At 35.9% G+C, this 14307-nt stretch overlaps 1 protein-coding gene across 1 annotated transcript in view; it reads right to left on the bottom strand.

The window, feature by feature from the left end:
- LOC124805111 (A disintegrin and metalloproteinase with thrombospondin motifs 7-like) overlaps positions 1-14307 on the bottom strand; it is a 267102-nt gene that overhangs the window by 140542 nt on the left and 112253 nt on the right. The window contains exons 3-5 of the mRNA XM_047265562.1: positions 8564-8710; positions 8317-8463; positions 6398-6551 (exon numbers count right to left, since the gene is read on the bottom strand). Of these exons, the coding sequence (XP_047121518.1) occupies positions 6398-6551; positions 8317-8463; positions 8564-8710 (448 nt within the window). The remainder of the gene's footprint in view (positions 1-6397; positions 6552-8316; positions 8464-8563; positions 8711-14307) is intronic.

The raw sequence follows: 14307 nt of genomic DNA, 5'->3' as shown, positions 1-14307 counted from the left end.
TCTTCTCACCCAGTGCAAAGTGCCAACCAAATAGAAAAAAGTGCACATGACTCTTCTATATAAGAAGGGTAAAAGAATGGATATGCAAAATTATAGACTATATGCTCAACATCAGTTTGCTGCAGAATTCTCAAACATGTTCTCAGTTCTCATATAATAAATTTCCTCAAAATGGAAAAGCTTCTATCTATAAATCAGCATGGATTTAGAAAGTATGAGAAATTAGGGGTCATTTGAAGGCATGCAGACAGCTGTTTTTCTCTTGTTCTATTAGCGAGTGGAACACGAAAGGAAATGACTGGTCATGGTACAAGGTGCCCTCCTCTATGCACTATGTGGTGGCTTGCAGAGTATGTATGTAGATGTAGATGCAGATATAGCAAATGTGCTGAGTTTTCTGACAGCTAGTTTGTGAGTTCAATGTTTTGAAATGGAGTACAAATTTTTGTTAAAGTGCAGTTCTTCTTAAAAATACCATCCACAAACTGTAAGTTAGATACTAGCAAACTCCAGCAAGAACTCTGGATACTTGCATCAGTCAGATATGCAGAACAGTTCTCAACAAAACAGATGACACAAACTAAGCACAAATTATGAATGTGACACCACTTGTTCTAGTAACAACAACAACAACAACAACAACAACAACAACAATAATAATAATAATAATAATTGCAACATGCTTCATGCAGTACTTGAAGCATACATAACATATAAAAAATCGTTACTTTTGGATCTAATTAGTTTGTTTTCAGTTCATGCTTAAGAACAAGGAATGTAACACTATGCTGCTAATTATGATTTGATGGTATGCTAGTGTAATTTAAGCAAGGAAATTATGAAGAAAGCTGCTACCTTGAAACAGGCTGCTGCTTCCTCATATATATTAAACAGCTGCTGTTTATTTCCTATTGGTAGCTTAATATTTACTTGACTACAAAGCTATTTTAATGAAACTAGTCAGCTACATTTGCAAATACAGAGCCCTGTTTGCTATACATTACCAACTGTCACGGAGCTTTACAAGGTACACTGCTACTGTCCATAAAACTAACAGTCATTCAATCTAAATAATCAGGTAATTTGTAGGAGTGGATAATGAGGTATGCTTTTAATTTTATTTTGAACTGGTTTGGGTTCCAAAGCTCTTCCTTGTGCAGTGACTGAACATTATGCACTAGAGTACATGACTCAAGTTTGAACCCTAGAAAATGAGGCAAATCTACATGGAATTATTTTTGCGTCTTATATAGCGATTGTGTAGTTGACAGCTCAGCTGCAACTGAGTTTAATCATCAGCAGAAAAATCCATTTAGGAGCAGAGAAAAATGGCAGACTTCTAATTAGAGAATTGTGTGCCAGCTAAAGCAAATTTAGAGTATATGCATTTGTTGGAATTAAAAAAAAATAGTTCACTGCAAAATGCCTTAAATTTGACAACTTGATCACTAAGGAAACTTATTTCCAGGAAACACACCAGCTCAGTAAAATAGCGCAACTAAAAGGACATAAGTGGCCCCACCATGTTTTTAGTACAAGTTATTTGCGACATTCTTCCAGTCTAATGCCTTCAGATGGTAATGTTTCATGTGTTTCAATGTCCTGTGAAATTATTTGCATTCCAACATTGTAGATATAAAAATATATGTTACTGTTCTTTTAATCAATGACAGCTTATCAAACACTATAAAATGTTGGTAGTCAGTGCACTGATGTGGTGAAGATTTTAGAATCCTGGGCACATGAATGTTGTCTTGTTTTACTTGTTAACATTTTTTAAAAAAAATTGTAAATTCCTAGAAGAATGAATCAATTTTTCATTAACAGATGTATAATAAATCATGAAAAATACATTTATATTCCTAGAATTATAAACAAAATGTAAGCGATACAATAAGTATGGATATCTGTGAGTATAGTTAGTGACAACAGCCAGTAAGTAGAACATACAGCAGAGGCAACAGTATGGTTATATCAACCTTTTGAGAAAAATTGAGCGTAATATCTAAAACCATACAAGACAGAAATATAAGAGCAAGGTGATATGTTCTTGGACTGCCAGTGAAAGATTTTGCATTTTAGGAAAAAAAAATGTAGCTACTGTTCATGATAGTTTGTTTAAGCCAGCAGATTCAGTAGATTTTGTTTCCAGTGAAAGATTCTGGTCCTGAAGTGCAATTCTGAATGGTATGTAAAATACACATCTATTATTGTTGGCATAACCACTTCAATGGGTTCAAAACATTATTCAGTCACAAACCTGGTGAAGAGGTCAACAAGTCTTTTGATAAAGGGCCCAAACACAACTATATCACACACAGTGAAAGAGGATAATAAAACAGGCTTACTACTGATTCACAGGCAACAGCTTCACCTTTCATCTTGCAAACAATAATATTATGCAATTGAAACACATACAGATAACCTACAGGCAGCAAAAATAAAAACCAATGGGCATACACTAGAAGAGTTTCCATCAGTGAAGTTCTTGGGCATCCAAATGGATAACAAACTGAGTTGGCACCAGCATGTTAATACTTTAATCAGATAGCTCAGTTCTGACTGCTTTGTACTCAGAAACATCTCTCATTGTGTTGACCCACATACGCAATTGCTAGCATACTTTCAATCAACTCTGACCTATGGTATAATCTTCTGGGGCAGTTAGACTATGGTCAAAAGAGTATTTACTCTATAGAAGTACGTCTTGTAGAACTTCAGGGGCCTACGGACTCTTACACTTACATGTCAATATAAACTCCCAAATTATATTTGTGTTTAACAACAAGAGTAAGTTTAAGATGAACTCAGTACTTCACAAACACTATATTAGAAACAGAAATAATTTCCATATAGACAACTCTCTCTAGGGCACAGAATGGGGTTTTACTGAGTGAAACAACAAGTTCAGTGCTGTCAGTCACTGTTTATTTATTCCCAAAGTGTGTATTGAAGGTTTCAATCTCCATCATCAGGTAGATTTATGGGGATTAATATGTCATGTATAACATATATATCAAAACACTGTTGTTCTTATTACAGAAGTTTATTTGCCCAGATCTTACACAAAAATACACAATGATTACACAACTTACAGAAACTACATTCCATAGTACCATCTCTCTTCGAACAGTAAAATAATATCTGTGTGAACAGTGAAAAATAGTTACAAATAAAGTACATAAGAGGTGTATAAAATGTTTTCATGTTGTGTTCTTGTTGACAGCTGACAGTAAACATCGGACACGGCATGAAAACATTTTATACACCTCTTATGTACTTTATTTGTCACTATTGTGCACTGTTCACACAGCTATTCTCTTATTGTTTGATGAGAAATACTACTATGGAACGTTGTCTCTGTAAGTTGTGCCCAATTAATGTGAACAGTTGACAAAATGGTTTGGTCCTGTACAATTATTTTTCCATACAAATTATCTGATGATTGTGAATTAATTCCACTGAAAATGGTAATCATTATGTGCTTTATGCGATCTGGGCTAATAAACTTCTGTAATAACAAAAGCAATGTTGTTTGGATTCTGAGATCACCTCCAATACAGCTGACAATGTCAGGTAATCATCATGAGATATATATCAGTTTCAGTAGATTAGTACTAGTCATAATTTGTTGTTAGTATGCTTTACAGAAGCTGCTAGCAATGGTGGTTCATTCTGCCCATCAAAGTGTAGCTTCATGTGTATCACACTTCTGAAGGCTCTCCTTAATGATAGGATTTACAGAATATGATGTATGAATGAATTTTTTTACTTCATAGCATTCAATTTTCTTGTTGCCAAAGCTATTTTTGGACAGGCACATTGCCATGAAGACTTACAATTCTTTCCCTGATGAACACTTCTTGAGATATTAGCTGAATAATAGAATAATCTTCTAACCAAGTCTTGACAAATGTCCTTCTCATCATCTTTACTGGAAGCTGATACTGCTTCAAGATTATGACGTTACTCTACTATTTACTTCAGAAGAGTTCATCAGTGAAATTTGTCTTAAAAGGCTGCATTCCCTTATGATTATTTTCTGTTGGAATCCAGGTCACATTTCAATAGTTAATCAGTCCACAAAATGTGTAGTATTAGACAGTAATTGGTTTATTATTTGCAAGTTAATCAATAAGAAATATCCCACTTAAAACCCAATATAATGTAAAATCCTAAAAGAGATATTCATTTTAGTCTTGATAGTAATATAATCTCTCACATCCTCAATAACAACAGAGATTACTGTTGAAATTGTGACATAAGATGAAAATACACATACTAATCGAAGTGTCACAGAGCTTAAAGTACTGTATCCACTTTCAGAAAGAGGGTTTAATTCCCCCTCTGGCTGTTCCAGATTTTGATCTTTTTCCATTCATTCCTATCTAAGCTTCTAATTCGTGTTTAATTTTGCTTCTTGAAGATAAGAACTGGCTATCCATTGTGCCTCAGTTTTACAGTTCTCTAAAGTAAATTTTCCTTTTCACACAGTAAAGTTAGTGGTAAATTCATTCGGAATAATGATTTAAAATTTTATGTAGAAGTGATGCTCAACTTCAGAATTCAGGTTTTTGGTTTGTAATTTGTGTAACCAGGTCATTCACTAACAAATGCATAAAATGTAATGAATATACTTAAAATCAGCTCACAGTAGAAAAAGAAGCAACTTTAAAGAGGATATGACTAACTGTGAGAACAATTTCATTTTGCAAGAAGTTTATTTCAAGAGCAAGTCATAAGTTACCACACAGTCAATCTGCTTTCTGCTCTTCCAGGAACATATGAGCAAGCACTGTGAATAAACTTTTATTTGTCAGGAGAAGAGGTTGCCAGCTGGACTTAGTGATATGGCCCTGTTGATGCTAAATGCCCATATGAGTCATGTTGAGATTATTTTAAGAAACTAAATATAATGACAGTGCCTGGCCTATATATTTACAATTGCATTGTCCCCGTTAAAGAGAATCTGAGCAAATTTGACTTAAGGAGACAGTTTATGACAATAATGTAAGAAGTGGACATACAATTAATATATCATATGCTAGGCTTGCAAAGACTCATAACAGTCACAAATATCTAAGTCCTGTTACTTCAACAAATTACCTGAAAATGCCGACACAGTGCTAGTAAATAAAGTTAAAATTACTTCTTCGAGGTGTATATAAAGTAAAGAAATTTACTGTGCTCAAGAGTTCCTTGAGTATGTGACAAGTGACCCACTTTCCTTATGAGAATGAACAATAAATTAATGGCAAACTGCACATATGCCACAGTGTGGAACTATTTTATTTTTGTTTCATATACTTATCGTTAATTATTGTCTGATTATTTATTTGTCATTCACTGAACTATGTAGTTCACTTATCTTGTAATTGATCTGTTACGAAACTTCTTGTTGTTATTGACATTTGCATAAATATGTATTGTATCCTTCTTGGACTATTATATTGTAGTTAATGACATCTGTCATGTTGAAGTTTATATTATTATTATTATTATGATTATTATTAATAATATTGTTGCTGTTGTTGTTGTTGTGTAAACACTGATGACACCAATTGCATGTAAATATGCTCAAAGGTGGAATAAAACATTTGTACTTGTATTTATGTAGCAAAAATATTTGCTACACTGTTGTTATGTGTTACAATGAAATGTTCAAACCTCTTGCATTTACAGTGGGTCTATGTTAATATTGTTTTTTTTCTGCAATATAAAATCATATTCAGCAACTTTGTGCATAAATATAATTTATCACTTGTCTTGATTTTTATTTCACAGCCTGGCTACACTTGTGACATTTTCTGTATTTCTAACTGTACCAAGAATGCAACTATTCAGTCCCAAAATGCACTGACACCACCTTGTGTACTCACTGTCAGCGACCTCTTACTGGAAGACAGCAATGAATTGTAGGTATGGTGTAAGTAACATTTAGATAGATTTTCTGTGCAGAAAAGTTTTTAGGAACTTAGATCAACCTAGAGAAACTTCATAATTGCAATATGTTTAAATGTGAAGTTACGTTTGTCAGAGATGAAATACAAACTCAGCTAAAGCATAAGAAGTGTTTTTTCTCCTTGTCCTTTACATGCATAGTATAAATCTCCATCCTTGATCCTAGATGTGTGGTTCATTCTTAGCACAAAGTGGAGGAATTCTTCCTTCTCTCATTAGCATTCAGGCTTTCTGTAGCCTCTTCATTAAATCTGACTCACAGTTAGACATCACTAATGTTTACGATGAAGATCAAATTTAAGTTGAAGTTAATTTGCTGTGAAGCTAATATAAGAGTGGGAAAATAGAAACCTGAAAAGTAGAGAAGTTGGCTTCAGTAGCTCTTTTTTTAAATTTGCTTCTTTAAAAAGTAAAACAAAAACTCCCCTAATATTACCTCCTCGAGAGTTGCTGAACACAGAGTAGCATTATGTGTGGAGAACATAAGATCACACTGCTGCTCCACACTGTAGATAGCACCAGTTGGAACATCTGGATAGGTGTAATCCTGCTGTGTTGGTTCATCTTCAAGACAGCTGCCTAACCCTTTGCTGCACAGATTAATGAACATTAAGCTGCACAGATCTACTACAGAACATGAACATTCATACAATTGTTTACTAACAAACTTTTTAAAGTTAGGAACACAATGAAATTAAAATCTCATGATATAAGTATAAACATGGAACTGTGTTAGGTACACATATATTATCAGGATTTAACATCTACTTTATGCTGTCTAAAAAAAAAAGTTAACTCTTCCCATTATTTCCAAGTACAAAAATATACTACAAAAAAACATACATAAACTTGAAAATTTTATGAATTTCATCCATATGTTTCAGTAACTGTCCTATGCTAAAAATAACTAATCTACAGTAGAAAGATTTCAAACAAGCTGGAAACAATGTAGAAATTGAAAAAAAGCAATAATAAATGAAAGTTAAAAATGTAAATTAATGGTGGTCACACCAGACATTTCCAATTTTTATTTGATGTGTTTAACTTTTCCTGGTGTCATGAAAAATTATAATATGGCCTGTTCTTCTCTTGGGTTCCTATTTCCTGGAGGCTCCTAATTAATCTGTGCAGGTTCTGAACTATTCTGTTGGTTTTGATACATTGCAGCTTCAGATATTCTTGTCCAATAACTAAAGATTATGTGTAATGATTTTTGTTATACTGTACCTACTTGTGTTAAATAACTTTATGCAAGTCACTTGCCTTCAACTACTATCAAGCTACTGCTCTATATCAGTATTACTGGACACAAACTCACAATCTTTCTTTCTTTTCCTCTATTTTTCTTGTTCCCTCTACCAGCCCACAGAGCTTTGTGAGTGCACTATATCAGTTTTGAAAAAAAGAAGGGTAAGTACAGAAGGTAGCATATGTTGTTTCTTTCATTTGTAAGTTGTAAGTTTTGCACAAATACTATGATCAGCATTGAATATCTATAAAAACTGATTATGGACATTTTTACTGTTAATAACTTAATTTTACACATTCATGAGAAGAATTATGGTAATATCTGGAGTTTCATGTTACTCTGTAACATCATAGGACAAATCACTTCTTTTACTAATTGTCTGGAAGTACGACTTGTTTGATTTTAGGAAGCATGGTGCTCTCATAAATATGGTAAACTTTTTCCGAATAGGAACTCATTTTTTCAAAAATCACAGCAGTTATTTCAATTTTAATGGAGTCTTTGATTATAATTTGTCTTAACCAGATAGTTTTTCTTCCCTGTAACTTGGTAGATAACTGAAAAACAGCTGTGGGTTATATTTCTCTTCACAATTCCTTGCTGAGTAAATTAAAGGTCACCTGGTGTGTGCCTAGTAGGTTCAGAAAGGGGACCACAGTTGTCTAATTTGAAAGTTTTTCTTTAAGAAATGTGAATGTTAAGTCTTGAGTGGACAAGTGTCTTATATGAGTTCAGAAGGCACTTGTAAGACTGTTCATGAGTTGTCAATGTTTCCTTTGCAACACTTCTCAATGTTTTTGTGGGATGCACCACATTTGATGACACAGGGTTCTACATCCCCCTTCTATTCCAGTACATAATCTAGATAAAAAATCAAATATGACACTGTAATTAATGAAACCTCATCACTGTTATCTACACAACACAATCCCATGTCTGACATAGCATATGGATAGGTCAGAGAATGGCAGTGTCAAGTCATCATAATGCTGTGTTGTCCCCACACTGTGGCTCAGTCTTCATTGGAGTCTTGATACTGCCCTTTAAATTTATTAACAGTGTGGTTTCTGCATAATATGCTCTGTGCTGCATTGCCAGAAACTTACTCAAGGAATGCAGTGATGTCTCTGCGGCTGCACTCCGACCACGAGACGTCGACGCTATCCGACTCGAAGCTGGGAGTCATCACGTGCATGGTGTGGCCATCGCCGCGTTCGCAGCCCATGCTCTCGGAGTCGTGGTACATGCCAAAGCTGCGGACAGCAGGCACCTGATGTTACTGATCTGGAGAGGTCTTCCTGGGTGCGATAGTAGTTTACTGCTGGCCACAGGCCACAGTGGGCCAAGGCTTACTTGTGTCCAAGCTCATGTGCAATGGTGTGTGCAACAGTGAGACCGTTGTCCTCGTTGACACTGCAGCTGCGTTCAGGCTGGCACATGCCGGCGACGTGTGCCACTCCCAATGTACTGCATGCATTAACACGTGCACACAGGTCCTGCCTGCACAAGAAGTGTTAAAGGTATTTAAAATTGTAAAGCAACTATAACACTATGGCCACACAAATGAAGAATTTAGCAACAGTGGTTCATTAAAAAGAGAGCCTGCTGCTGTTGCCTCCTGCACAGTCATGAAGTTTGAGGGCCATGACTGAAAAAAATTGCTGAGTAATCTTATTCTTGTTCTACAAAAGCCATATTCTATCTTCTATGGTCAGTTGCAGTCTTTTGGACGGAAGACACACTGTGAACTCACATTCTTATGGGCAAATAATCTAACTTTCCTCTATGAGGAAAACATAATGTGCAGTATACAGCTGTTAGAGGAATCAGGCAACTGCCATTCACAGCTGCTGAGTTCTTTACAATTTTTTAAACCCTCTTGTCTTGAGACAAAGATGTAATTCTTCACTTTTCTGTAGTTAAGTGCCTTATTCAACCTGCTGCAGTGGATAAAATTTTAGGAAAGGCCAGTCACATCTTTGTGAGACAGAAAATATGGCAAACAAAGAATGAACCTGATGCTAATGCTAAAAGCCAGTTTTTGTCTTCATCCTTGTCAGTGTCTGTATAAGAATGGGTAGATGCAGCAATGCCAGCCAAATAGCAGTACCATTAAGTGTAGGGTGACAGTTAAACTATGTAGCAATTTTGAATCTTGTACTGATTAAAGGATTCTACTTCACTCCAACCACATGACAATTGCCAATATTAAATAGCATAGGTGTAATAGATGACAGGCTGCAGAAAGTAATGCAACTGTCAATAAATTAATGTGGGTTTGTGAAGGGATGTGGCAGGATAGTTGCAAGCTTTGCTGTGTGCCAGCTGATGGAGAAATTCCACAAGAAATACAGCCACTACATATTGCCATTTTTAACACTAAGAGGGCATTTGATCGAGTACATCAGATGACTTGGTATGCTCTTCACACTCTTCAAGTTCCTGACACTTACATAAACTGGACAAAACTGCAATACAAAAACACTACCAGACAGGTGTGATGCTCTGCACAGCTGACTGACACTGCTCTCTGTTACTGTTGTGGATACCATAATGTGCAACTTACAGAAAATCTATTGCAGACAATGCTATATGCAAATAATGTGACACTTGTGGAAGACACCAGTGAAGATTTTGAAACTCAAGTCAAAACATTGTATGATCATCTACAAAGATTTGGCATCTGTTTAAAGATCCGAAAGACTGAGTACCTCAGAAAGATTTCATCTCCTGGAACTATACAAATTAATGGAGCTCCTCTTGCCAAGGTGGATACATTCCAATAACTATGTTCTCAAATACAGAGTGATGGTTATGTGAATGAGGATGTGTGAGCAAGAATCAGACTGACCTGGACATGATTCAGAGATGTCAAAGGTGTTCTTTGTGATAAGAAGATGTCTATCCACCTAAAAATCAAAGATATACCATACAATGGAGAGTCCAAGTGCATTCTATGGTATCAAGTGTTGGCCCACACCTAGAAGAGCTGAGCACTCATGTGTCATGGAAATGTGGATATTGAGAAAATCATTAGACATTTCTCCAATTAACAAATCAACTGTTGAATGATTCGTCAACTAGCTAGTGTGGCTGCAATCAATGATATGATGCAAGAATGGAAATTTTGTTGATATGCACACAACACATTTCAGGTATCATCTCAGCCTATTATCTCATTGTTGAAAGCCAGACAATGTGGAACACCTAAATTATGTTGGCTGTGCACTACAAATGCAGCTTGAAGATCAAGAAGTGTAAATCCACAGGAAGCATTAGACAGAAGAAAAATTAAGTGCACTGAACCAAAAAGCGGACCCCGCTCGAGCAGGAAGGTGCTGGGAGAGGGAAGCAGAAGAAGAAGGATAAGAAGAAGAAGACTAGAACAATTTCTAATGAATCTCTCCCTGGAAGAGAATGTATTATTATGCCTCATCCACATAAGGGAAAACCTAGACACCGACAGCAAGAGGCATAACATCCATAAACATAATACTTACAGCAAAGAAGACATAAATCTATCAACCTGCTGAATGTCCAAAACAAGAGAGAGTTTTCTGATTATCACTGTGAGGATGTTCAACAAACTACCTGTTGAACTGCAGACCCTGAAGCTTGACAACGTCAAGAAACAAATTGCTGAAGACCTCAAACAAAGCCCACTATACTCGGTCCAAGAATTCTTTGACTGTGAAGAAAGCGAATGGACACAGTGAACATGACATAGTCTATATACATTTCCTGCAGAAATTTTAGATGTTATTCTGTAATTCATTATATTGTAAATCACTTGAGTGTAACTTTCACACAATCTGTCCAGCCATGGCTAATGAACAACGAAGACCTGGTAATAAATGGTACACCTTTTGCTTGAGGAAGAATATTTGGTTGGCTTCACGGTCAACAAGAAAGGGTAGGGCTTAATACTAAAGATAACTAACATGAACTGTCACTGCCATTAGTTTATGAGACATACATCAAACTGCCAGACCATCCAGCCTATATGGTCTGCTCAAGATTCGTAAGCAGGGTTCCTCTCAGACTCATTGTTAACCAACAGTGCACACCACTGCTGTATTTCTTGATTTTCAAAAAGCATTTGACTCAGTACCACACCTATGTTTATAGTCAAAAGTACAATCATATGGGTCATCAAGTGAAATTGTGACTGGACTGATGACTTTTTGGCAGGGAGAATGCAACAGGTTATGTTGGATGGAGTCATCATCAGATGTAGAAGTAACTTCGGGTGTGCCACAAATATGACCAGATATTGATAAGATTTCAGGCTGGTGCAAAGATTGGCAACTTGCTTTAAATGTTCAGGAATTCAGCACTTCAAAAAATGAAAAAAAATAGTATCCTATGACCATAATATCAATGAGTCATTGTTGGAATCAGCCAACTCATACAAATACCTGGGTGTAATGCTTTGTAGAGATATTGGATGGAATGATGACATAGGTTCACTCGTGGGTAAAGCAGGTGGTAGTTTCAGTTTTTTGGTAGAATACTGAGGAAATGGCGTCAATCTACAGAGGAGACTGGTTATAAATCACTCATGCGACTAGTTCTAGAATATTACTCAAGTCTGTAAAAGTCATACCCAACCGGACCAACAGCAGGCATTGAACATATACAGAGAAGGGCACCATGCATGGTCACAGGTTTGTTTAATCCATGGGAGAATGTCATTGATATACTGGAGGAACTGAATTGGGAGACTCTTGAAGATGGATGTAAATTATCATGAGAAAGTCTATTAACAAAGTTCCAATAACCACCTTTAAAAGATTGCTCCAGGAATATATTACAACTCCCCTATGTATTGTTCACGTAGGGATTGTGAAGCGAAGATTAGAATAATTACGGCACGCATAGACGCATTCAAAAAATCATTCTGCCCATGCTGCATATGTGAATGGAAGAGGAAGAAACCCTAATAACTGTTACAATGGGAATTACCCTCTGCCATGCATCTCAAGGTGGTTTGCAGAGTATAGATGTAGATGTAGATCAGCTCATCTACTTTGTAAAACATCTGAAAAGGTTTGTAGCTGAACTTCAAACAATGTAAGCATAACTTCAAACACTGTAAGCATCACATCGGGGTGTATAAGCGGACAATAAGTGGACAAAGAAAAAAAAACTCCCGGATTTTTCCCATATCTCCCGATTAAAAATACACTTTCTGCCGGGTGAAAATAAACTTTTTCCGTGTTAAGTGACATTATACTTTTCCTCGGAACTGTAAAACTTATCAATCGTTTGAATGGTTATGGTTTTATACAGCGGCCTAGATTTTCCCGGCACTTTGGAAGACGAAACTCAGGGGGAAAAAACACGTTTTGGAAAAATCTTTGATGTGAAGCAACATGTACGCTGGATACTTTCGTATTACGATCAATGTTAAGTAGCGCGAACACACAAGCAGGAAAAGTTAATGGTTTAAATTAATATACATAGTGTTGCTACTAGAAAAGCAAAGCTTTCGCATATAATATTTGTATTTAAGATTAATATGCTGCAAGAGAAGCTAAGCTTTCACATATAAATATTGATAATTTTCGCACGTTACATTTTAAGATACACCACACAAATGTGCCAATATAATTTCTAATACCGGCATAAATCTTTGATCTTCTGGGCTCGAAATTCTTCTAAATGGCTCGTCATCAAAGAGTTAATTTTTAAATGAGTCAAACGTTCTGTGATTTAAGAAATTCATCTTACATTTTCAGACATAATTCATCTTGCGTAAAATGAAATTTACTTTGAAAATAACGCTTTTCAAACCACAATTCGCAACATTTTCCCGTGACCTGTTAAAAATAGATTCGGTTCAGCAGTTGCCGGATAAGAGGCGTCACCGCGCTTGCACAGCTACGATGACGTAGGAAGCCTGTACGTGCGTACTTGTAAAATATTAAAAGATTTTACATTATGTCATTAAAGAAATAAGACATCAGATGATAGATACTCCAAGAGCGTCAGAATTTCCAGAGCATACTACAGTTCATAATTCGCCTTAAAGTGCACATTCGTATGTCCAGATTCTCAATAATTAGGCCTCGACCTCATATTAAGCTTTTCATTCTGTTTTTCGGGATGTAAATTTTCTTGGATTACCAGTACTGTGTTATCTTATATTTGGTTCTTTATTATGGCATAATGCCATACGCGCTAGAAGATGAAAACGTGCACTTGAAATGGCGAACAGTTGAGGCTGTCCAATAGTATGGAATGAAAAACTTCGCTTCAAATAAATTGACTGCCTAAGCGGAAAAGATTAATAAAAGCCAAATTTCTTGAGCAAACCAACAAAAACAGCTTCATTGTTCTTCATAATTAACAAGAAGCACTCGAAAACAGGATACTGCTAATGTTTTGGGCTACTTAAAATGGTGCCCACTCTGGCTTCAAAACAACGTACAGCGTAAGTATGTAATGCCACCTCCCGTCTTTTTTTACCTCAGTGGATAGTACCAATAAAAGTACCTAGATCACAGGCCAGTCAAAAGATAGAACAGAACCCGAGTTTTCCCGAACTGTGACGTATATTGTTCGAATAGATCGAGTTGTGTTCAAATACAGCCATAGTAATTACCATAGTCTATCACATATAGTCGCGACACTTCCTGCTGTGAAAATTGTTACCGTCTGACAGTTGGTGCAACAGTAGGGCCCCAAGAGGTGAGAAAGCAGCCGTAAAATCGTAATTTGTTTATAATTATCTTTCTAATTAATTAGCGAAATAGTTATTACATTTGTGCGTTCTCTGCATTAGTAAGTTATCGAGAGACATGAATGATCATGAAATACATGTAAAAACAGCCGAATCTCCCTGATTCAGCGAAATACGCTACTACTTAACCATGAAGAAATACTTTCGAATGCTCAACGGAAAACAAGAAAATATAAACATATATTTCATGGGTGGGAAGAATATATTTCTTTTGTTGTCTGTTTTGATAATGACTAGTGCTTTCCTTGACGTGTAACTACTTTGTAGGGAGCCTATGTTTTGCACAGTTTCACACTCACCCGACTCCATAACACATAAATATTTTGAAAATGTAATTAATTACTTTTGTTTC

The sequence above is a fragment of the Schistocerca piceifrons genome, chromosome 7, assembly GCF_021461385.2.
Source record: "Schistocerca piceifrons isolate TAMUIC-IGC-003096 chromosome 7, iqSchPice1.1, whole genome shotgun sequence".
NCBI classification, from domain to species: Eukaryota; Metazoa; Arthropoda; class Insecta; order Orthoptera; family Acrididae; genus Schistocerca; species Schistocerca piceifrons.
Note: the sequence above shows the minus strand (reverse complement) of the source record. Positions and strands in the feature narration are given on the sequence as shown.